Genomic DNA, 22,872 nt, shown 5'->3' on the forward strand with positions numbered 1-22,872 from the left:
TGAAGCGACTCCCCTGCAGGTGGGGAGCCGGGGGCTCGAACCAGGATCCTTACACTAGTCCTTGCGCTTTGCGCCACCTGCGCTTAACCTGCTTCGCTACAGCCTGACTCCCCCAATGCTTTTCTTGTACAACGTCTTGGGTTTGACTTCTCGCCAAGAGAGATGGGGGTGGGGAGAGCAAAAGAAGAGGAAAGAAAAGCCCAACACTGAACCCTAATTTAGTGCCTGTTCTCTTTGATGCCTTGAAAAGCAGAGTCCCCAGGATGCTGAAGGACACTGTTTCCCACTTTGTCCTCTGTGGTCGCCTCTATTGTTATCCTGACAGCTCTTTGGATATAAGAAAGTGCAGGTGGAGCTTTACCCCGCAGCCCAGTGGGGCTGGGAATTTAGGTGAATGTACTTGCTTTGTGGCTCCTGGCTTCCTTAAACCTCGAAGGCGTGTCGCTAGTGGGGGTGGGGCGCGGCTCTCCCCGCCTCCGCCCTCCGGCTGCTTCGGGAGTTGTGCACTGTTCTTGGGCGGTGTCCCGGTGGGAGCTGGGGTGTCTGGATGGGAGTCTCCCGATTTTATAAACAGTTGGCGGAAAGAGCTCAGTCGAGCTCAGCTCCAGCAACAGCCTTCAGCAGAGGTTGCGGAGGTTAAGATGCGGGCGACCGCAGGGTGTTGTCCGGGAATCTCTGGTGAAACGTCTGCCCTGCCCGCCCACCCGCAGCCTGGGCTCCCGGGACCCGCGGGGCGGTGCTTTCCTTGCCCGCCACTGCCCTAGTGTCTACGCCCCTAGGCGGCGCTGCGCTCCTCCGCAGCGGGTCGGCTCCGCTTCCCCAGACGGGTGCCGAGCCCCTAGTCTCTGAAGTTGGCTCCCAGCCGGCCGGCGCCCAGCAGTTCTAGCAGCCAGGAGGCAGGAGGCAGGAGGCAGCAGGCTGCGCACGTCCAGTCGGCAGCGGCTCTTGACCGCGGCTGGTGCTTTCCGGGCGTCCGGAGCATGGTCCGGGTCGCCGCTGGAGGAACTAGGACGGCGACAGGGAGAATGGTGGGCTGGGGGGTGGCGGTTCTATTTTTGTGGGTCTCCTGCGGTCCTGTTACCGGACAGCTCGAATACTCAGTGCTGGAGGAAACCGAGCGGGGCGTAACTGTGGGAAACATTGCCGCGGACTTGAGGCTGTCTGCGGCCGCTCTGTCCTTGCGGAACTTTCGCTTCCTTTCCAGCCAGGGAGACCCCCACTTTGGGGTGGATCTGGCCAGCGGTAGCCTGGTGGTCCGAGAGCCAGCGGACCGTGATCTGCTGTGCGATGTCAAAGCTGCCTGCGTCCTGACCTATGAGCTGGTGCTTGAGGACCCGCTGGAGCTGCACAAGGTGCGCGTTCACGTCCAGGACACCAATGACAATGCGCCTCACTTCCCAGTCAGTGACTTGCAGCTGCTTATTCCGGAGTTCCTGATGCCTGGAGCTCGCTTTACGCTCCCCAACGCCCAAGATGCTGACCAGGGTAGCAACGCGGTGCTGAGCTATAACCTGAGCCCAAGCCAGCACTTCCGCCTGGACATGGGATCTCGTGTGGATGGCAGCGAATACCCTGAGTTGATTTTGGAGAAAGTGCTGGATCGTGAGGAACGCGCCACCCACCGCCTAGTGCTCACCGCTCACGACGGCGGGAGGCCTGCTCGCTCCGGAGACGCACAAGTCACTGTCACCGTGGTGGACACCAATGACAACGCGCCTGTATTTGAACGATCAGTATACCGCACCAGGGTGCCAGAAACTGCACCCAACGGGACTGTGTTATTCCGAGTTCAGGCATCCGACCTGGATGAAGGCTCCAATGGGGAAGTCCAGTACTCCTTAAGCAATAGCACGCTAGCAAAACTGAGACACTACTTTCACATTCACCCTAGAAGTGGAGAGGTGCGATTGGCTGAGCCACTGGGTCCACCGGAAACACTGTTGGAGGCTTACATCGAGGCCAGGGACGAAGGTGCCTTTGGTCTAGCTAGTACCGCCAAACTGCTGGTAGAAGTGGCTGATGTAAATGATCATGCCCCCGAGGTGAACCTCATGACTCTGTCCACTCTGGTTTCTGAGGATGCTGCCCCTGGCACAGTGATTGCTTTCCTTGGTGTAAGGGATGAGGACCTCGGTCCTAATGGTCAGGTTACCTGTAGCCTGTCCAGCGGAGGCCCTTTTAAGCTGAAAGCTTCCTTTGACAATTACTACAGCTTGCTGACTGATGGGCCTCTCGACCGAGAGCAGGTCAGTGAATACCAGGTGCTGATCACCGCCTCAGATGGTGGCTCGCCCCATCTCAGCACCCTCAGGACACTAACTGTGTCCATTGCTGATGTGAATGACAACACACCCGGTTTTTTCCAGCCTCAACAGGACCTTTTTGTGGCTGAAAATAATGGCCCTGGAGCCTCTCTAGGCCAAGTGTTTGCCCAGGACCTGGACTTGGGGAAGAATGGCCTGGTTTTCTATGAGTTGCTGAATGTTACCTCTGAAGGACAAGCAGCCTCTAGCTTGGTGGAGGTCAACTCAGCCAGTGGGGCTATCACTGCCAAGACATCCTTTGACTTTGAGCAGCTCAGGGGGGTTTGCTTCCAAGTAGAAGCCCGGGATGGTGGTATTCCTCCCAGAAGTGCAGCAGTGACCGTGAACTTGTTTGTAATAGACAGGAATGACAATGCTCCAGCCATCTTGTTTCCCCTGCCTCGAAATGGCTCTGTCCCAGTGGAAGTTGTGCCCCGCTCAGCCAGAGCTGGGCATTTGGTCACAAAAGTGGTAGCAGAGGATGCAGACAGTGGCTCCAGTGCTTGGCTTTCCTACCACATCTTTCAGGCTTCAGACTCTAGTCTTTTTAGAATTTCAGCCACTCTGGGAGAGCTCCGCACTGCTCGGTTAGTTCTTTCCACTGATCCAGTTAAACAGAGGGTGGTGGTCATGGTCCGGGACCATGGAGACCCTTCACTTTCCTCTTCTGTCACACTAAGTGTGCTGTTGAGCAACTCTGCCTCTCAGATCCGTCCAACTTTTGAAGATGCCTGGGAAACAGGAGGGCACTTTTCCAACCAAAACCTGTATCTAGTTATTGCTTTGGCCTGTGTTTCCCTTTTATTTCTGGGGTGTTTGCTTTTCTTTGCGTGTATCAAGTTGAGCCAGAGCACAGCTTGTTGCTCTCGGGACTGCTGTCACTCTCCAAAGGAGCTGAGGTATAGACGGAAGATGACTTCAAATCCTTGCATGACAGCAGCCACAATAGATGTTACTACCATTGAGAGACTTTCTGAGACCTATTTGTATCGAGCCTCTCTAGGACTTGGGTCTGATAATAACAGTTTGCTGTTGCATGGGGAGTACAGTAGTGCTGACCTGAGAAACCTGGCTACTGGGGTAGGACTGAATTTGCCAATATCCTGTATTCGTATTTGGAATAGGAAAGGGGATCACACAAATGCCATTGCCATGGTAAGCCAATTCTATTCCCTTGACCCGGAGATGGTTGCTTGCTGTGTTCTTAAATGTTTCTTATTGAGCCATTGGCAATATTAATCCACTGAAGTAAACACTCCCACTTAGCAGCTAAAAATTCTGGGTGTTTGCAATATATAAAAAAAATAGCCCATGAGTGCAGGAACTTAGAGTTTATTTTTAAGAAACAAGGCTAAAAAACTCAAACCTACCAAAGAACAATAAATATAGCATAAGGATCTAACATTTAAACTAGAAATATAAATGTCAAAGTTTCTGGTGAAGGTACTAAATTAATTCACTTATGGTATTTCTTGAAGGTATTACTTAAGGCAAATACCCTTTCACTCAACATACATAATGTCCAAGGTTATAGCTGGGGCTCGGTGCTTGCACTATGCACTCACTGCTCCTGGTGGCCATTTCCCCCCCCCCCATTTTGTTGTTGTTGTTGTTATTGTATTGTTGTTGGATAGGACAGAGAGGAATTGAGAGAAGAGAGGAAGTCAGAGAGGAGAGAAAGATAGACACCTGCAGACCTACTTAACTGCTTGTAAAGGGGTCTGCAAGTGGGGACTTGAACCAGGATCCTTATGCCAGTCCTATGCTTCACACAATGTGTGCTTAACCCAGTGTGCCACTGCCTAGCCCCCTCAAAAATATTTTAAGATATATGTAAAGCATTCTGATAGCAAAAGTCAAGTAAAAATGAATTTTGCATAGTATAAGCTTCATATTATGGAAGATGAGCCATTTATTCAATCCACTACATGGCTTTTAATGTTAATATATTTTAATATGTAAAAATAAGCTGCAATAGGTGTTTATAAAGACTGGACAGAGAGTGAGAGAATGAGAATATCTGGATAGGGAGGAGAGAGGGAAAAGTTTATGGTAGAAATGGCATTTAATGTGATTATGAATAAACCATTTAATAAAATACATTGTATTCTCTAAGGTATTTTTTTTTGCCTCCAGGGTTATTGCTGGGCTCGGTGCCTGCACCATGAATCTATTGCCCCTGGAGGCCATTTTTCCCCCTTTTGTTGCCCTTGTTGTTGTAGCCTTGTTGTGGTTATTATTATTGTTGATGTCATTCATTGTTGGATAGAACAGAAAGAAATGGAGAGAGGAGGGGAAGACAAAGAGGGGAAGAGAAAGACAGACACCTGCAGACCTGCTTCACCACCTGTGAAGCGACTCCCCTGCAGGTGGGGAGCCGGGGGTTCGTACTGGGATCTGTACGCTGGTCCTTGCGCTTTGTGCCACGTGTGCTTAACCTGCTGCACTGCCGCCTGACCCCCAGTATTTTTTTTTTTTTACCAGAGGACCACTCAGCTCTGGCTTATAGTGGTATGGGGGACTGAACCTAAGATCTTGGAGCTTCAGACATGATTTTTCTCTTTGCATAACTATTATGCTATCTACCCTACCCTGTAGGGTATTTATTTATTCCCATGAGAGTTATTACTGGGGCTTGGTGACTGCATAGTTCCACTATTCCTGGTGGCCATTTTTTCCTCTTCTTCCTTCCTTTCCCTTCCTTTCCCTTCCTTTCCCTTCCTTTCCCTTTCTTTCCCTTCCTTTCCGTTCCCTTCCCTTCCCCTCCTTTCTTTTCCCTCCTTCCTTCTTCCCTCCCTTCCTCCCTTCCTCCCTTTCTCCCTTCCTCCCTTTTTTTTTTTAAATAGAGGATGAGGAACACACAGAGAAAAAGATAGAAAGGAGAGACACCTACAACACTACTCCACTGCTTGTGAAGTTGCCTCCTGCAGTTGGGGACTGTGGGATTGATTCTGAGTCCTCAAATATGTTTATGTACATGTTTATGTACACTATACTGGTTGAACGACCACCCAACCCCCAGTATACATTTTTGATTTTTTTAAACATGTTATTTTGGGGTTAATGGTTTACAGCATAGTTGTAGACATATGGGTACAGTTTCTGTAAAAAAAAAATGTAGGTTTCTGCAAGATGCTCTCACCCCGTACTTAGGTCTTTTCCCAGCATCATACATCAGGACCCCAACACTCTTTCCACCTTCCTTCCCTTCCTTCCCTAGAGTCTCATGCTTTGGTGCAGTATAAGTTTCACTATGTGCTTTCTTTTTCTGTTCTTGTTTCTCAAGTTTCACCTATAAGTGAGATTACCCAGCATTTGTCCTTTGAGTTTTGGCTTATCTTACTTAATATATTAATTCCTTCAGGTTCCATCCAAGATGAGGCAAAGGCATTTCATCATTTTTAACATCTGAGTAGTATTCTTCTTTGTATGTATACCACAACTTTCTAAATCACTTATCTATAGTTGGGTTGTTTCCAAGTTTGGGCTAGTACAAATTATGCTCCTTTGAACATAGATGTACATAGATCTCTTTGGATGGGTGTTTTTGTTTCCTTTGGATAAATCCCAGTAGAAAAAGTGCTGGGTTGTAAGTTAAGGTTTACTTCCAGTGTTTTGAGAAATCTTCAGACTTTTATACAGGAGTTGTACCAATTTACATTCTATTTAAAATATCTGTACTTGTGGGGGCCAGGTGGTGGTGAGCTGGGTTTAGTCCACATATTACCAAACACAAGGACCTGGGTTTGAGCCCCCGCTCCCACCTGCAGGGAATCTGCTTTACCAGTGGTGAAGCAGGTCTGCAGATGTCTATTTCTATCTCCTTCTCTCTATCTCCCCACTCTCTCTCAATTTCTCTCTGTCCTATCTAAAAAAATAAAAAGAAAGAAAGGAAAAAAATGTCTGCTGGGAGTGGTGGAATTCCTAGTGATAACCCTGGTGGGGGAAAAACAACAACAACAACAAAAAACCTCTCTGTCCTATCTAATAATAATTTTTTTAAAAAATTAGAAGACAGAATGGCCTCCAGGAGTGGTTGATACAGTGAGCCTCAGCAATAACCCTGGTGGCAAATAAATAAATAGGGGGCTGGGCATTGACGCAATGGATTAAGCACACATGATGTGAAGCACAAGGACCTGTGTAAGGATCCTGGTTGGGGACCCTGCCTCCCCATCTGCAGGGCGGTCGTTTCACAGGTGGTCTGCAGGTGTCTGTCTTTTTCTTCTCCTCTCTGTCTTTCCCTACTCTCAGTTTCTTGCTGTCCTATCCAACAACAGCAGCAGCAATAAAAACAGTAATAACAGTAATGATGATAAACAAGAAGGGCAACAAAAGGGAAAAAAATAGCCTCCAGGGAGTCCGGAGGTAGCACAGCAGGTTAAGCGCACGTGGTGCAAAGCGCAAGGACCGGAGTAAGGAACCCGGTTCAAGCCCCTGGCTCCCCACCTGCAGGGGAGTTGCTTCACAAGCGACTCTCTGTCTCCCCCCTTCTCTCTATTTCTCTGTGTCCTATCCAACAGTGGCAACAATAATAGTAACCACAACAATGAAGGAGAACAACAAGGGCAACAAAAGGGGAAAAATGGCCTCCAGGAGCAGTGGATTCATGGTGTAGGCACCGAGCGCCGGCAATAACCCTGGAGGCAAATAAATAAAATATATATATATAAATCTTGCATCATCTCTGATGATCAGTAACTGAGCAAGTTTTCATGTTTAATAGCCCTCTGAATCTCTTCTTTGAAGATTATGTCCACGTCTTCCCATTTTTCAATAGGGTTGCTTTTATTTTATTTTGTTTTATTTTATTTTATTTCATTTGTTGTTAAGCTTAGTGAGGTCTTTACATATTTTGATCATTAGTCCTTTATCTGATGTATAGCATATATAGGTCTCCCATTCTATAGAGTGTTTTTGTGCTTTAGTGATCATTTCCTTTGATGTGCAGAAGCCTTTCAGGTTAATGTAGTCCTATTATTTTTATTTGTTTTTTCTTAGTTTCCTTGTTGTTGGACCCCTATCTTTTTTTTTTTTTTTTTTTTACCTCCAGGGTTATTGCCAAGGTTCGGTGCCTGCACCATGAATCCACTGCTCCTAGAGACCATTTTTTCCCCTTTTGTTGCCCTTGTTGTTTTATCATTATTGTTATTATTATTGTTGTTGTTGCTGTCAAAGAGAAATGGAGAGAGGAGGGGAAGACAGAGGGGGAGAGAAAGATAGACACCTGCAGATCTGCTTCACCGCCTGTGAAGCGACTCGCCTGCAGGTGGGGAGCCGGGGCTGGAACCAGGATTCTTACTCCGGTCCTTGCGCTTTGCACCATATGCACTTAACCCTCTGTGCTACCGCCCGACTCCGGGACCCCGAACTTTGAAGACATTTCCAGAGCATAAATTGTGAAGTGTATGTCACTGTCTCCTTTTGTATATTTGATGGTTTCTGGCTTAATATCCATTTTTAAAATCCATTTGGAGTTGACTTTTATGTATGGTGATATGTGGCAAACCTTTTTCATTCTTCTACATGATGCAACTCAATTTTCTTAACACCATTTATTGAATAGACTTTCTCTATTTAGTGTTTTGGACTTTCCTGTCAAAAATTAGTTGTCCTTAGGGTTGGGGTCTTATTTCTGCACTTTCATTTCTGTTCCACTGGTTTGTGTGCCTATTTTTTTTGTTTGTTTCAGAACCAGGCAGTTTTGATTATACTAGCCCTATAGCATAATTTTAGGCCTCCAGTCTTGTTCTATTTTCTCAAGATTGCTTTGGCCATCCTCAATATTTTCTTTACAGATAAATGTCTGTATGTAGCTTTTGTTCTATTCCCTTGAAGAAAATGGTTATATGGCTCTGGATAGGATGGTTGTTTTGATGACACTAGTTCTTCCAGTCCACAAGCACAGCATGTAGTTTCATTTCTTTGTTGTTTCCTTTTTTGTTGTTTGTTGATTTTGCCATCAGGGTTATCACTATGGCTTGGTGCCTTCGTGCCAAATCTATTGCTCCCATTGACCTCCCCCCCCTTTTATTTGCTAGGACTGAGTGAAACTGAGAGAGTTGGGGGGAGTTAGACAGGGAGACGGAGAGACAGAGAGACACAGAGAGACACCTGCAGGCATATCTCACTGCTTGTTAAACTTCCTCCCTGAAGGTGGAGACTGGGGTCTTGAGCCAAGGTCCTTGCACATGATAACATGTATACTCAACTGGGTGCTCCACCACCTGGGACCTCCTGTTATCTCTTTCTGTTTTCTTATATAGTGATCATAATTTCAGTGTACAAGTCCTTCATCTCCTTTGTTATATTTGTTCCTAGATACATGATTGTTTTTATTACTGTAGTAAAAGGACTTGATTTCTAGATATTTATTTATTGCCTCCAGGGTTATTTCACCATGAATCCTCTGTTTCTGGCAGACATCTTTTTTTCCCCATTGTTACTGTTATTGTTGTTTTTGTTGTTGGATAGGACAGGGAAAAATTGAGAGAGCTGGGTAAGACAGAGAAGGAGAGGGAAAGATAGACACTTGCAGACCTGCTTCACTGATTGCAAAGCAACTCACCCACCCCCTCAGGGGCACCAACTGGGATCCTACCACCTGTCCCTGCGCTTAACCCACATGCCACCATCTGGCCCCCTGGATTATTATTTGTTTATTTATTTATTTATTTATTTATTTATTTATTTATTTTTGCCTACAAGGTTATCACTGGGGCTCAGTGCTAGCACTATGAACCACTGCTCCTGGAGGCTGTTTTTCCCATTTAGTTGCTCTTGTTGTGGTTGTTATTGTTGTTATAGCTGTTGTTGCTGCTGGATAGGACAGAGAGAAATCAAGAGAGGAGGGGAGACAGAGGGGGAGAGAAAGACATCTGCAGACCTGCTTCACCACTTGCGAAATGATCCCCCCTGCAGGTGGGGAGCTGAGTACTCAATCCTTAGGTTGGTCCTTGTGCTTTGCACCAAGTGTGCTTAACCTGCTGACCTACCGCCCAGCCCCCAGATTGTTATTTTTTTTAAAGTAGTCTTTTTGAGGATTAAACACTGAAATATAACTAATAATTTCATGTAATATTTATAAATGCAAGTAATTTTTTTCCACTAGAATTATTGCTGGGGCGCAGTGCCAGTATGACTTCACCACTGGCCATTTTTCTTTTCTTTAGATAGAAGTTGTGTGTGTGTGTGTGTGTGTGTGTGTGTAGCGGGGAGAGGAAGAGAGAGAGAGAGAAAGGGAGAGGAATAGAAGGAGAAGGGAGAGAGAAGGAGATACACCCATAGCACTTCTCTGCTATTCATGAGGAGTTCCCCTGGGGGAGCACCTGGCTGAGCACATATATCACAATGTGCAAGGACCAGGGTTCAAGCCCCCAGTCCCCACCTGCAGAGGGAAAGATTCACATGTGGTGAAGCAGGGCTGCAAGTGTCTCTGTCTCTCTCCCTTTCTCCCTCCCCACTCCTCTCGATTTCTGGCTGTTTCTATCAAATAAATAAAGATAATTTTAAAAAAGTCCCCCCTGCAGTTGGTGACTAAAGGCTTGAATGTGGGTCCTTGTACATGGTGAGCCACATGCTGGCCCCTAGTACAAGTAATTTTAAACATATATCAGAATACCTATTTGTACTAGTAGAATGATAATGCTATTGGAAATAGGACTTGATCACTCCTTATTTTGTGGGAGCTTTTCGTCTTCTTTTTTAAAAATTAATTTATTTTTACCAGATCACAGCTTAGTGCTGACTTCTAATGGTGCTAGGGATTGAACATGGGACTTCAGAGCCTCAGACATTAAAGTCTGTTACATAAACTGCTATGCTGTTTCCCCTGGCCCTACTTTGTGTTTTTTCTTATTTTAAAAAAATCTTTATTAATTTATTGGATAGAGACAGCCAGAAATCAAGAGGTAAGGGGGTGATAGAGAAGGCGAGAGACAGAGACACCTGCAGCCCTGCTTCACCACTCACAAAGCTTTCCCCATACAGGTTGGGAACCAGGGGCTCAAACCTGGGTCCTTGCGTATTGCAACATATGCGCTCAACCAGGTACACCACCACACGGCCCCTACTTTGTGTTTTATTAATATATTTTACAAAGAGAAAAGATGAGTAATTGTCTTATCAGAGCCATTTGTATGTTCAAAGGTGCACTTTTGTTAAATATGGATCTAATTTTAATACATTAGAAGTTAGTGTATCTTTAATGACTTTTGGCAGTTCAGAACTTTTGAATGTAGTGAGAGCAGTTTTTTTATTGAGTTACTTTACTTTATAAAAACTTTATTTTAATTTTATTGTCATTTATTGTTATCACTGAGGCTTGGTGCCTATACCATGACTCTACTGCCTCCAGCAGCCTTTATTTATTTATTTATTTAATTTATTTTTAACAGGACAGAGAGAAATTGAGAGGGGAGGGGCAGAAACAGAGGAAGAGAGACAGAGAGACACCTTCACACAACTTGATCACTCATCAAGCTTCCTCCCTGTGGGTGGGGGCTGGGGGCTTGAACTTCATTTCTTGCCTTTGGTAATATGAGCACTCAACCAGGTGTGCCACTGCCCAGCCCCAGTGAATTTTCAGAGAAATCAAAGATGCAAGGAAAGGGGATATACAGACATTATTAGGGATGATGGTGGAAGAATCCTCATTTTATTTTCCCAGATAATAAGGGAGGAGAAGTAGGTTATTCTCCTTTGAATAATGCCAATTGCAAAAAAAAAAATTATGTCCATTATAATTTTGCAAACTGCATATTCTGACATAATAAAGTGGAATCAGTAAGTAAAATATGATTGCATGAATTACATAAATATGTGAATAAATGGATTGGATGATAATACTGTTCAACATAGAGGGAAAACTATAACATGCTTTTCTACTTTACAAGTATATGTATACTTATCCGTTTAAAGTCATATTTAAATACACACTTTAATGGCTATTCTCTTCTTTTTGAAGTAGTACAACATAACAATATAACAACATAACATTTTTCTGACCCTGAGTTAGTATGAACAACCCATACTATATTCTGGGTTAAATATAAATTCAGATCCTGTAGCTGATGAAGTACTTAATATGGGCATACAATTTTACAGTGTGGAATTTTGCAGTGACTATAAATTAAAATGTAGTTAATTGGTGCATTTAAAGCTAATGTTTCAGGTATTAGGTTTGGTGTCTTATACACATGTAGAGGTGTAGAACTATATCCTTGAAACTCTGTAGTCTTGTAAACCAATGAAAGTTCAATAAAAATTTCCTAGGTATCAAAACACTTAGTGTATAATATCTCTCCTTATCAAGAAAATTCATGACTTATTTCATTACTTCCTGTACATATTCTACATGAAACTTATAATTTGGACATATAGTAATATAATAATAATATATTCTGTAATTTAAAAAGTTTATTTTTGTATAACAAATAGAGATGGAAATACTAGTATGTTTATGAAGTTTGGTGGTCAGGAAATGTTTGAGATAACACATTTTGAATAGACTAGAAAAAAAATAAAAGTGACTTGACAACCTTCAAACTTCCCCTGGAAGTTAGAAGGAAATTAGCTATTTAAAGGGAACAATATGTAGCTAGTAACAGAGAAAAAATCCTGACAGTTACCTTTTCTTTTAACATATATGACTGATAAAGTCACAGCATGTACTTTTCCTTTTTTAAAGTTTTTTTTAGTTTGAGTGGTTTCATTCATATCTTTTTTTAAATGCTAGTTTTTAATTTTTATTATATATATATTTATTTTCCCATTTGTTGCCCTTGTTGTTTAACATTGTTGTGGTTATTGATGTCATTGTTGTTGGATAGGACAGAGAGAAATGGAGAGAGGAGGGGAAGACAGAGAGGGCTAGAGAAAGACAGACACCTGCAGACCTGCTTCAGCACCTGTGAAGTGACTCCCCTGCAGGTGGGGAGCCGGGGGCTCAAACCGGGATCCTTAAGCTGGTCCTTGCTCTTTGCATGCACTTAACCCACTGCGCCACCGCCCGACTCCCCATTCATATATTTTTTAAAAATTTATTTATTCCTTTTTGTTGCCCTTGTTGTTTTATTGTTGTACTTATTATTGTTGTTGTTATTGATGTTGTATAGGAAAGAGAGAAATGGAGAGAGGAGGAGAAGACGGGGGTGGGGGGAGAGAAAGATAGACACCTGCAGACCTGCTTCACTGCTTGTGAAGCGACTCCCCTCCAGGTGGGGAGCCGGAGGCTTGAACCAGGATCCTTATGCTGGCCCGTGCGCTTAACACTCCGTGCGCTACTGCCGACTCCCTCTTTTTTTTAATTTTTAATTTTATTTATTTATTCCCTTTTGTTGCCCTTGTTTTATTTCATTGTTGCAGTTGTATTGATGTCGTCATTGTTGGATAGGACAGAGAGAAATGGAAAGAGGAGGGGAAGACAGAGAGGAGGAGAGAAAAACACCTGTAGACCTGCTTCAGCACTTGTGAAGCGACTCCCCTGTAAATGGGGAGCTGGGGGCTCGAACCAGGAGCCTTTCACCGGTCCTTGCGCTTTGCGCGTCACTTGCACTTAACCCTCTGCACTACCGCCCGACTCTCTTAATTTTTTATTTATAAAAAGAAACATTGACTAAAGGATAGGATAAGAAGGGTACAACTTCACACAGTTCCCACCACCAGAACTCTGTATCCCATTCCTGCCCCTGATAGCTTTCCTGTTCTTTAACCCTCCAGGAATATGGACCCAAGGTCCTTGTGGGATGAAGAAGGTTGAAAGTCTGGCTTCTTGTAATTGCTTCTGGCGTTGACAGATTGATCCATACTCCCAGCCTGTCTTATTCTTTCCCTATTGGGGAAGGGCTCTGGGGAAGCAGAGCTATTGCTCTTGTTTTTTTATTGTTGTAGTTATTATTGTTGTTGTTATTGATGTCGTCGTTATTAGATAGGCTAGAGAGAAATGGAGAGAGGAGGGGAAGACAGAGAGGGAGAGAGAAAGATAGACACCAGTAGACCTGCTTCACCGCCTGTGAAGCTACTCCTCTGCAGGTGGGGAGCTGGGTGCTCAAACTGGGATCCTTCGGCTGGTCCTTGTGTTTCATGCCACATGCGCTTAACCCGCTGCACTACCGCCCAACTCCCTAATTAGATCTTTCTTATATCTGTCTTTGAAGATGATAAACACACCTTGAAAAATGGTCAAATGTTATAACTAACAATAGTGTTATAATTGGGAAACCTCAAAGAGGAAAGAAAAAGAATATCTTGAGTGGACAGAAGAGAAGTGCATAAACTAAGAAATTTTAACGTGTCAGACAGTTTTAATAACCTATTGATTTTTGTTAGCTTTAATATGTTCAGCTAGAGAGAAACAACAATATTCCAGAGACTAAATACACTTAGCTGGGTTGGACTGAAGGTGGACTAAATTGCTAAATTAAGTTTTTGCATTGTTCAAATAGATATAATTTAAATGCCAGAAATAATTAACATTTGGCAACACATCAAATAAAGATGGATCACGGTCTAGAATTTTGACTGAAGTATTATGGAAAGTAAGAAACTTGATGGTAATGTTGATTTTTTTTAATGGAATTTTGTTGATTTACCATTGGTTTACAATACAATATATAGTGTAGTATACAAGCCTTACTGTTTTTTAAAAATATGTTTTATTTATTTAATTATCAAATAGAAACAGGAAAATCGGGGGTTGGGTGGTAGCCCAGTGGGTTAAGCGCATGTGGCGCAAAGAGCAAGGACCAGCGTAAGGATCCAGGTTGGAGTCCCAGGCTCCCCACCTGCAGGGGAGTCACTTCACAAACGGTGAAGCAGGTCTGCAGGTGTCTATCTTTCTCTCCCCCTCTCTGTTTTCCCCTCCTCTCTCCATTTCTCTCTGTCCTATCCAATAACGAACAACATCAACAACAACAATAATAACCACAATAAGGCTACAACAACAAAGGCAACAAAAGGGGGAAAAATGGCCTCCAGGAGCAGTGGATTCATGGTGCAGACACTGAGCCCCAGCAATAATCCTGGAGGCAAAAAAAAAAAAGAAAAAGAAAAAGAAAAAAGAAACGGAGGGAAATCAATAGGGAATGGGGAGATAGAAAGGAAGAGAGACACCTGCGGCCCTGCTCCACCACTCTTAAAGTGTCCTGGGTGCAGGTGGGGACTGTGAACTTGGATCTAGCTCCTTGTGCATGTAAGATATATGCTCTGGGCCAGGTCGTGGCGCACCTGATTGAGTGCACTTATTACAGCACACAAGGACCCAGGTTCAAGCCCCTGGTCCCCACCTGCAGGGCGAAAGCCTCACAAGTGGTGAAGCAATGCTGCAGATGTCTCTCTGTCTCTCTCCTCTATCTCTGCATCTCCCTCAATTTCTCTCTGTCTCTGTCCAATAATAAATAAATAAAAAGAAAAAAGATGTATGCTCTACAGCTTGAGGCATCATCACCCAGCCTTTACAAGTCTTATTATTTAAAAAAAAAAAGGGGCCAGGTGGTGGCGCACCTGGTTGAGCGCATATGTTACAATGTGCAAGGACCTGGGTTTGAGCCCCCGGTTCCCATCTGCAGGGGGAAAGCTTCACAAGTGGTGACGCAGTGCTGCAGGTGTCTTTCTGTCTCTCTCCCTCTCTATCACCCTTTACCTCTCAGTTTCTGACTCTGTCTATCCAACAAATAAAGATAAAAAAGAAAAAACTGTTTAAAAAGAACTAAATAATAAAAGTGGCTATTCATTTTGTTCCCAAATTTAATCAGTGAAATAAGAGGATGATTCAGGCTATAAATAATGTATGTCTCTCTTTTTTTTTTTCCTCCAGGGTTATTGCGGGGCTAGGTGCCTGCACCATGAATCCACTGCTCCTGGAGGCCATTTTCCCCCCTTTTGTTGCCCTTGTGGCCGTAGCCTTGTTGTGGTTATTATTATTGCCATTGTTTATGTTGTTCGTTGTTGGATAGGACAGAGAGAAATGGAGAGAGATGGGGAAGACAGAGAGGAGGAGAGAAAGATAGACACCTGCAGACCTGCTTCACTGCCTGTGAAGCAACTTCCCTGCAGGTGGGGAGCCGGGGGCTCGAACCAGCATCCTTACGCTGGTCCTTGCGCTTTGTACCACATGCGCTTAACCCACTGCGCCACTGCCCGACCCCCAATGTATGCCTCTCTTACGCTGCATTCATGAAAAAGAACTAGGATAATACCCCTTATTAAACACCAAAGTTTGTGTTATCTTTATCTGAAACTTAAAACCTAGGAATAAATGTGCAATCACATATTCTCCTTTATTGGAGAGTAAAGCCTGCCACCAGTCATCATCATCATCATTTGCCTCCAGGGTTATCGCTGGGGTTCAGTGCCAGCACTATGAATCCACCACTTCCAGTATCCATTTTTGTCTCTTTTTTTTCTTTTCTTTTGTTTTCTTTTTCTTCTTTTTTCTTTAATGCTTTATAGGACAGAGAGAAATTGAGAGGGATGAGGAAGTAAAGAGAGAGAGAGAGACACCTGCAGACCTGCTTCACTGCTCATGAAACTACTCCCAGTAGGCGGGGAGAAGGGGCTCAAACCTGGGTCGCTGTGCGTGATAATATGTGTGCTTAACTGGGTGTGTCACCACTTGATCCTTTATTATTATTATTGAGCACGACTCCTTTCTGGCTATTGGTGATGCCAGGGATCAAGCCTGGGACTTCTCACAAGAAAGTCCTCTGTGGTCAGGTTCAATCCCCCGTACCACCATAAACCAGGGCTGAGCAGCGCTCTGGTGTTATAAGGAGGAGAAGGAGAAGGAGAAGGAGAAGGAGAAGGAGAAGGAAGAAGAAAAGAGAAAAAAAAATTCCTTTGGTACCACTGCTGTATTTCCCCAGCCCCATTCCAAATTCTTGTTTTTTCTTATAGCCATCTGACTGTTATGTACACACAGACTGTTTCCATAGCAGAACTCTAGTTATATACCCTCAAAAATGTACTTTCTGAATTCAGTCATATAATGCTTACTTTTAAAACTCTTTTTTGGGGAAGCAATTACAGAAGCCAGACCTTCTACCTTCTGCAACCCTCAACGACCCTGGGTCCATGCTCCCAGAGGGATAGAGAATGGGAAAGCTACCATGGGAGGGGGTGGGTTATGGGGATTGGGTGTTGGGAATTGTGTGGAGTTGTACTCCTCCTACCTTATGCTTTTGTTCACTAATCCTTTCTTAAATAAAAAATTTAAAAAAATAATAAAACTCTTTTTTAAAAAATATTTTTAAATTTATGTTTGGATAGAGACAGAAATTTAGGAGAGGAGAGAGAGGCAGCGAGACACAGAGAGGCATGCTTTTAGTCCTCAGGCATGGTAAAGTGTATGTTCTACTAGGTGAGCTATCTCCCAACTCCAACAATTCTTTTTTTTAAAAGTCAAAATGATGTTCATACAAAATAGAAACAACCAATCCAGACATCTTTATAGTAGATTTCTTGCAGCTGTAGTTATCACTCAGGGTCAGTTACTCTCATTTCTTATAAGGGTATGGTATAAAGGGTTGTTTTTCTACGCCTATTAAGTTAAAAGCCTTCCCCTTTGTTTTTATATTTTTTTATTCTGAATGTTTACTAAAATTGTGATAGTTCCTTCTTGAATATTTAGTAGAATTCACTAGTGATGCTTTCTTTGTCTTACTTTTACTTTGTAGAAAACTTTTTCCTTATTTTTTTCAGATATTTATTTTTTAATGAATCAGCTGTTACATTTGCAAAGTTCTGAAATGGTCAAACTCTCATAGAAAGCTATTTTATAAACTTCTGCTTGAAGCCGACAGCTTTAGGAAACTTCTGCCCTTCATGTAGGGTTAGAAAAGATTTAAAATCATGAAATCAGATTTATTTTTTCAGTAACAAATTACTATTTTATTTTTTATTACAACACAAGTATTTATATATTAATTCTTCTTATTTAATTTCTGTAAAGAGGTTAATCTCCCCAAAACTTAAAAATACTGTGTGTGTGTGTGTGTGTGTGTGTACATGTATGCCGTGCCAGTGTTATTGCTGGGGCTTGGTGCCTGGACAACTCCACTGTTCTTGAGCCTTTTTTCATATATTTCTGTTTTTTTATAGAGGGTGAGAAACTGAGAGACAGAGACAGAGAGAGTATACAGGAGAGAGACATCCAGCACTGCTCCAGTATTTGTGAAGCTTTCCTCCTGCAGTTGAGGACTGGGAATATGAACCCAGATATTTGCTGTGGTAATGTGTGCACTCTACTGGGTGAGCCAACACTCAGATGCTCATATATTTTGATATGAAGTTTTTAAAATTCTTATTTTTGATTTAAAAGCTATTTATTTTGATAGGAGAGTGAGAAGTTGAGAGGGACGTAAAGAGGGAAAGAGACACACCTGCAGACCTGCTTCACTACTTGTGAAACGTCCCTCCTGCAGGTGGCAACAAGGGCTTGAACCTGGGTCCTTGTGCATGGTAATCAGTGTGCTCAACCAGGTATATTACTGCACAGCCACAATATGAAGTTGTTTACAATGTCTTACTGTGATCTTCTAAACACCTGTAGGATTTATAATATTATTCATTTTTCAATTCTGATTTAGTTGTTGTCACCTCTCATTTTCCCTAATAGCCTTAGGAGTAATGTATTATTAACATAATATTTTTATGAACTAACTTTTCACTTTTGGAATTTTAAAAAAATATTTGCTTCCATTTTTCTTAATTTCTTTTTTTAAAAAAGATTTTAAAATTTATTTCCCCTTTTGTTGCCCTTGTTTTTTTATTGTTGTTGTAGTTATTTTTTATTGTTGTTATTGATGTCGTTGTTGGATAGGACAGAGAAATATAAAGAGAAGGGGAAGACAGAGAGGGGGAGAGAAAGACACCTGCAGACCTGCTTCACCACTTGTGAAGCGACTCCCCTGCAGGTGGGGAGCCGGGGGCTCGAACTGGGATCCTTATGCAGGTCCTTGTGCTTTGTGCTCCCCTTCAGGTGGGGAGCCAGGTGCTTGAACCAGGATCCTTGAGCCGGTTCTTGCTCTTTGCGCCACGTGTGCTTATCCCGCTGCGCTACCGCCTGACTCCCCATTTTTCTTAATATCTTTTTTTTTTTTGCCTCCAGGGTTATTGCTGGGGCTCAGTGCCTGCACCACGAATCCACTGCTCTTGGAGGCCATATTTTTCCCTTTTGTTGCCCTTGTTTTTTTTTATCATTGTTGTGGTTATTATTATTATTGTTGTTGTTGTCATTGGATAGGACAGAGAAATGGAGAGAGGAGGGGAGACAGAGAGGGGCCGAGAGAAAGATAGACACCTGCAGACCTGCTTCACCGCCTGTGAAGCGACTCCCCTGCAGGCGGGGAGCTGGGGGCTGGAACCGGGGTCCTTATGCCGCTCTGTGCAGTTCGCGTCGCTTGTGTTAAACCCGCTGCGCCTGACTCCCCATTTTTCTTATTATTTTTTTCCTCCAGGGTTATTGCTGGGCTCGGTGCCTGCACCATGAAGCCACCGCTCCTGGAGGCCATTTTTGCCCCTTTTGTCGCCCTTGTTGTTGTAGCCTCGTTGTGGTTATTATTATTACCATTGTTGATGTTTGTTGTTGGATAGGACAGAGAGAAATGGAGAGAGGAGGGGAAGACAGAGAGGGGGAGAGAAAGATAGACACCTGCAGACCTGCTTCACCGCCTGTGAAGCGACTCCCCTGCAGGTGGGGACCTGGGGGCTCGAACCGGCATCCTTACGCTGGTCCTTGTGCTTTGCGCCACGTGCACTTAACCTACTGCGCCACCGCCCGACCCCCTTTTCTTAATTTCTATGCCTATTTATATTTGCTTTCTAATTTTTTTAAGATTCTTTAAAATATTTATTTTATTGGATAGAGACAGAAAAATCAAGAGGGGGAGGGGACATAGAGAGGGAGAGAGAAAAAGAAGTATCTGTAGCATTACTTCACTTCACTACTTGTAAAGATTCCTCCTTGCAGGTGGAGACTGGAGACTGGAACCTGATCCTTGTTCATAGTAATGGGTACACTCAACCAGCTGCAACACTGTCTGGCCCTCACACTTTTCTTTGTATTAAATTTATTTGCTGTTTTCTGACTTCTTGTTTAGCTTGTTGACTTTTTAGATTTTTTTTTTTAATGTATGGATTTAAAGCTGTAAAATGTCATAGTTAGGAAGGTGACTCAGTGGGTAGAGTGTAGAGATTGCATGCCTTAGGCTCTGGTATTGATCCTTATACCACATAAGCTAGAGCAGAGTGTTGCTTTGGTTTTTCTCTCTTTTATTAAATAAATCCCTTTTTAAAGCTGTAAAATTTTCAGGGGGCACAGTATTAGCTTTTTCTCACACATTTTATTTAAAAAAAAAACAAAGTATGACATAATAAAAGTTCATGTGTCATACAAGTACAGTTCAGTGAGTAATTAATCCAACACAGTCATGTAGCAGTTACTGAAATAAGGAAGTGTAACATTACTAGAGCCCCAGAATTCCTTCAACCCTCCTCTTTCATTACTGTCTTCTAAAATATAACCTTTATCATAAGCTCTAACATCCTCTCCCAAGAAGGAATCATAGTATGATTTTGTTTTTTGTGTATGACTCAATATTATACATATTACATCATATTATTATTATTCTATTACATTATGCCTCTTACGGGTCATTCCTCCTGGCTGTTGTGTGTGTATCAATACACATCAATTAAATTGGTGTATATTACACAGTACATCATACAAACTTGATTTATTTGCCCATTTTTCTGCTATGGGCACTTTTCCAAATTTATTTTCACAATTAAGAACAATTACATTACCATAGGGGAGGCAAAACTCTTGTCTCTCAAATAAACTTAAAAAAAAAAGGACATTTTCCTCACACCTTCTGGTGCATATATATTGGCAGTAGGGTGTATGTTCTTTTTTTAATAATATTGTGAAACATTTACATAATCCCTAAATAATTTTATTTAAAAAATGTATTTTGAAAATTTTGGTATCTGATAACCACCTCCCCTCCCTGTTTCTTCACTCTTTTTTAAAAAAAATATTTATTTAATTTATTTATTCCCTTTTGTTGCCCTTGTTTTTTTTTATTGTTGTAGTTATTGTTGTTGTCATTGTTGTTGGATAGGACAGAGAGAAATGGAGAGAGGAGGGGAAGACAGAGAGGAGGAGAAGAAGATAAACACCTGCAGACCTGCTTCACCTGTGCACCGCCTGTGAAGCGACTCCCCTGCAGGTGGGGAGCCGGGGTTCGAACCGGGATCCTTATGCCGGTCCTTGTGCTTTGCGCCACCTGCACTTAACCCGCTGCGCTACCACCCGGCTCCCATTTCTCCACTCTTATCCTTCTCTCTTCTACAATTATATTTTGTGATTCATCATTTCACCATTTTTTTTTACAATGTATATACATAAAATATAAACAAATGTGTACATGTCTGAGTTTTTTTTTCTAGAGCACTGCTCAGCTTTGGTTTATAGTGGTGAGGGGGATTGAACCTAGGACTTTGGAGCCTGAGACACGAGAGTCTCTTTGCATAACCATTGTACTATCTCCTATGCCCTAGCTATCTTCTTTATAGATAAATTATAACACAATATACATTCTTCTACAGTTTGATTTTTCACTTAAAAATATAAACAGTAGTCCATAGTAGTATTTAATAATCTCCTTGTTTCTATTTATGTATTTGTTTATTTTTGCAATAACAGGATCTTGTACTATGCAATTCCAGTGCTCTCAGGATGACTTTTGTTCATTCTTTTTATTTCAGTTGGGGGGGAGGAAGAGAGAAAATATGTGTAATCACAGCACCTTTCCACCCTCTATGGAACTTCCCCCAGTATGGTGGTGGTGCTACCCTAGTCCTAATTAATTAATTAATTAATTAATTAATTTACCAGAGCACTGCTCAGCCCCGGCTTAGTGTGGTGCAGGGGATTGAATCTGGGACTTTGAAGCCCCAGTCAAGAAAATCTCTTTGCATAACCATTATGCTATGTAACCCCACCTGCCTCTAGTCCTTATTTTAAAGTATCTTGTTGGGGATTGAACCTGGGACCTAGGAGCCTCAGGCATGAAAGTCTTTTGCATAATTATCACCCTGTCTCCCCAGCCCAGTATTTTCCTGTTACTTAATATTCTTTCTAATCTGATAAAGATAATGTGTGTGGGGGGGAGATGGCTTAATGGTTACGCAAAAGACTTTTATGCCTAAAGCTCTGGTGAAAAAAGAAAGGGAGGGAGGGGAAAAAGAGAAAGAAAGAGAGAAGGAAAGAAAGAACGGAAGAAAGAAAGGGGGAGAGAAGGAAGGTAGAAAGGGTAATAATATGTAAACTTAAAATATTGAAAGAATAGTGTGTGAAGGGAATAAAAGAAAAATGTTGCCTATCTTAAGGTCATGATGATATGCTTCCATAGTCTGCCAAGATTCGGGACTTTCTTTTAGTGTCTTGGGGAATTTTATACAACATTCACAGACCATACAAAAATATCATCTAAAAAATTAGCACTTAATATTGCTATGGAAATTGACTTTGACTACTTGATTGTGTTGGTTAAAGTTAGGCCAAATGATTTTGCAGGCCATATAGAAGGCCCACAGGCTGAATGTCTCCAGCCCCTATTCAAGAATATAGTTGTATAATAGAACTTCTGACATGCTAGAAAATTGTTGTGTCTGCATATATAGAACTTTTGGTTACTAAGCAGTTGAATGTGGGGCTGATTTTTTAAAAATCACTTTATTGGAGAGTTTATGGTTTATAGAACAGTTATTGAAACATGGGTACAATTTCCTCACAACTCTGTGATATACTCTATCTGCAAAACACTCTCATTTCCAATTTAGATCCCTTTACACCATCATGCACCAGGACCCCAATGCTTCCCTAAGCCCCCACTCTATCCCCCTTCCCTGACTCCTTTGCTTTGATGTCAAACCCAGTCCAAGTTTTACTTTATTTCCTTTCTGTTCATGTTTCTTAAATTCCAGCTATGAATGTGATCATGTGGTATTCAGCCTTCTCTATTTGCATTATCTTAACATTTCCTTCAAGCTCTTGGACTGAAATTTTAATGTTACTTACTTTAAATTAGTTTAAGTTTAAATCAAATAGGCACGTTTGCTATGCTGTGATTGCAAGACACCAACTCTAGTCCAAGTTCTGCTTTGTGCTTTCCCTCCTGTTTTTATTTCTCAACTTCTGTCTGTGAGTGAGATCATCTCATATTCTTCCTTCTCCTTCTAGCTTATCTCACTTAACATGTTTCCTTCAAGCTCCATCCAAGATGAGGCGATGAAGGTGAACTCACCATTTAAAAAAATATTTTATTTATTTTTTTAATTTAATTTTTTGCCTCCAGGATTATTGCTGGGGCTTGGTGCCTGCACCACAAATCCACTGCTCCTGGGGACTATTTTTTCCATTTTTGTTGCCCTTCTTGTTTTTATTGTTATTGCTGTTGTTGTTAGATAGGATAGAAAGAAATTGAGAGAGGAGGTGAAGACAGAAAGGGAGAAGAGAAAGATGGATTATCTGCAGACCTGCTTCACCGCTTGTGAAGCGACTCCCCTG

The 22,872-nt window shown here is 42.4% G+C and overlaps 3 protein-coding genes across 6 annotated transcripts in view; all 3 read left to right on the plus strand.

Moving 5' to 3' along the window:
• Nucleotides 1–22,872, plus strand: part of LOC103108622 (protocadherin alpha-1-like) — a 209,738-nt gene that overhangs the window by 130,876 nt on the left and 55,990 nt on the right.
• LOC103108553 (protocadherin alpha-C2) overlaps nucleotides 1–22,872 on the plus strand; it is a 219,943-nt gene that overhangs the window by 91,234 nt on the left and 105,837 nt on the right. The gene's annotated exons all lie outside the window — the stretch shown is intronic.
• PCDHAC1 (protocadherin alpha subfamily C, 1) lies at nucleotides 941–4,360 on the plus strand. The gene has a single exon (XM_060179627.1). The coding sequence runs from the start codon at nucleotides 981–983 to the stop codon at nucleotides 3,540–3,542; it is 2,562 nt and encodes an 853-aa protein (XP_060035610.1). The 5' UTR covers nucleotides 941–980; the 3' UTR covers nucleotides 3,543–4,360.

Source organism: Erinaceus europaeus, chromosome 2 (genome assembly GCF_950295315.1).
Source record: "Erinaceus europaeus chromosome 2, mEriEur2.1, whole genome shotgun sequence".
NCBI classification, from domain to species: domain Eukaryota; kingdom Metazoa; phylum Chordata; class Mammalia; order Eulipotyphla; family Erinaceidae; genus Erinaceus; species Erinaceus europaeus.

What these genes read in the sequence shown, in the direction of transcription:
- PCDHAC1 (XM_060179627.1), top strand. Translation starts at nt 981, where the DNA reads ATGGTCCGGGTCGCCGCTGGAGGAACTAGGACGGCGACAGGGAGAATG.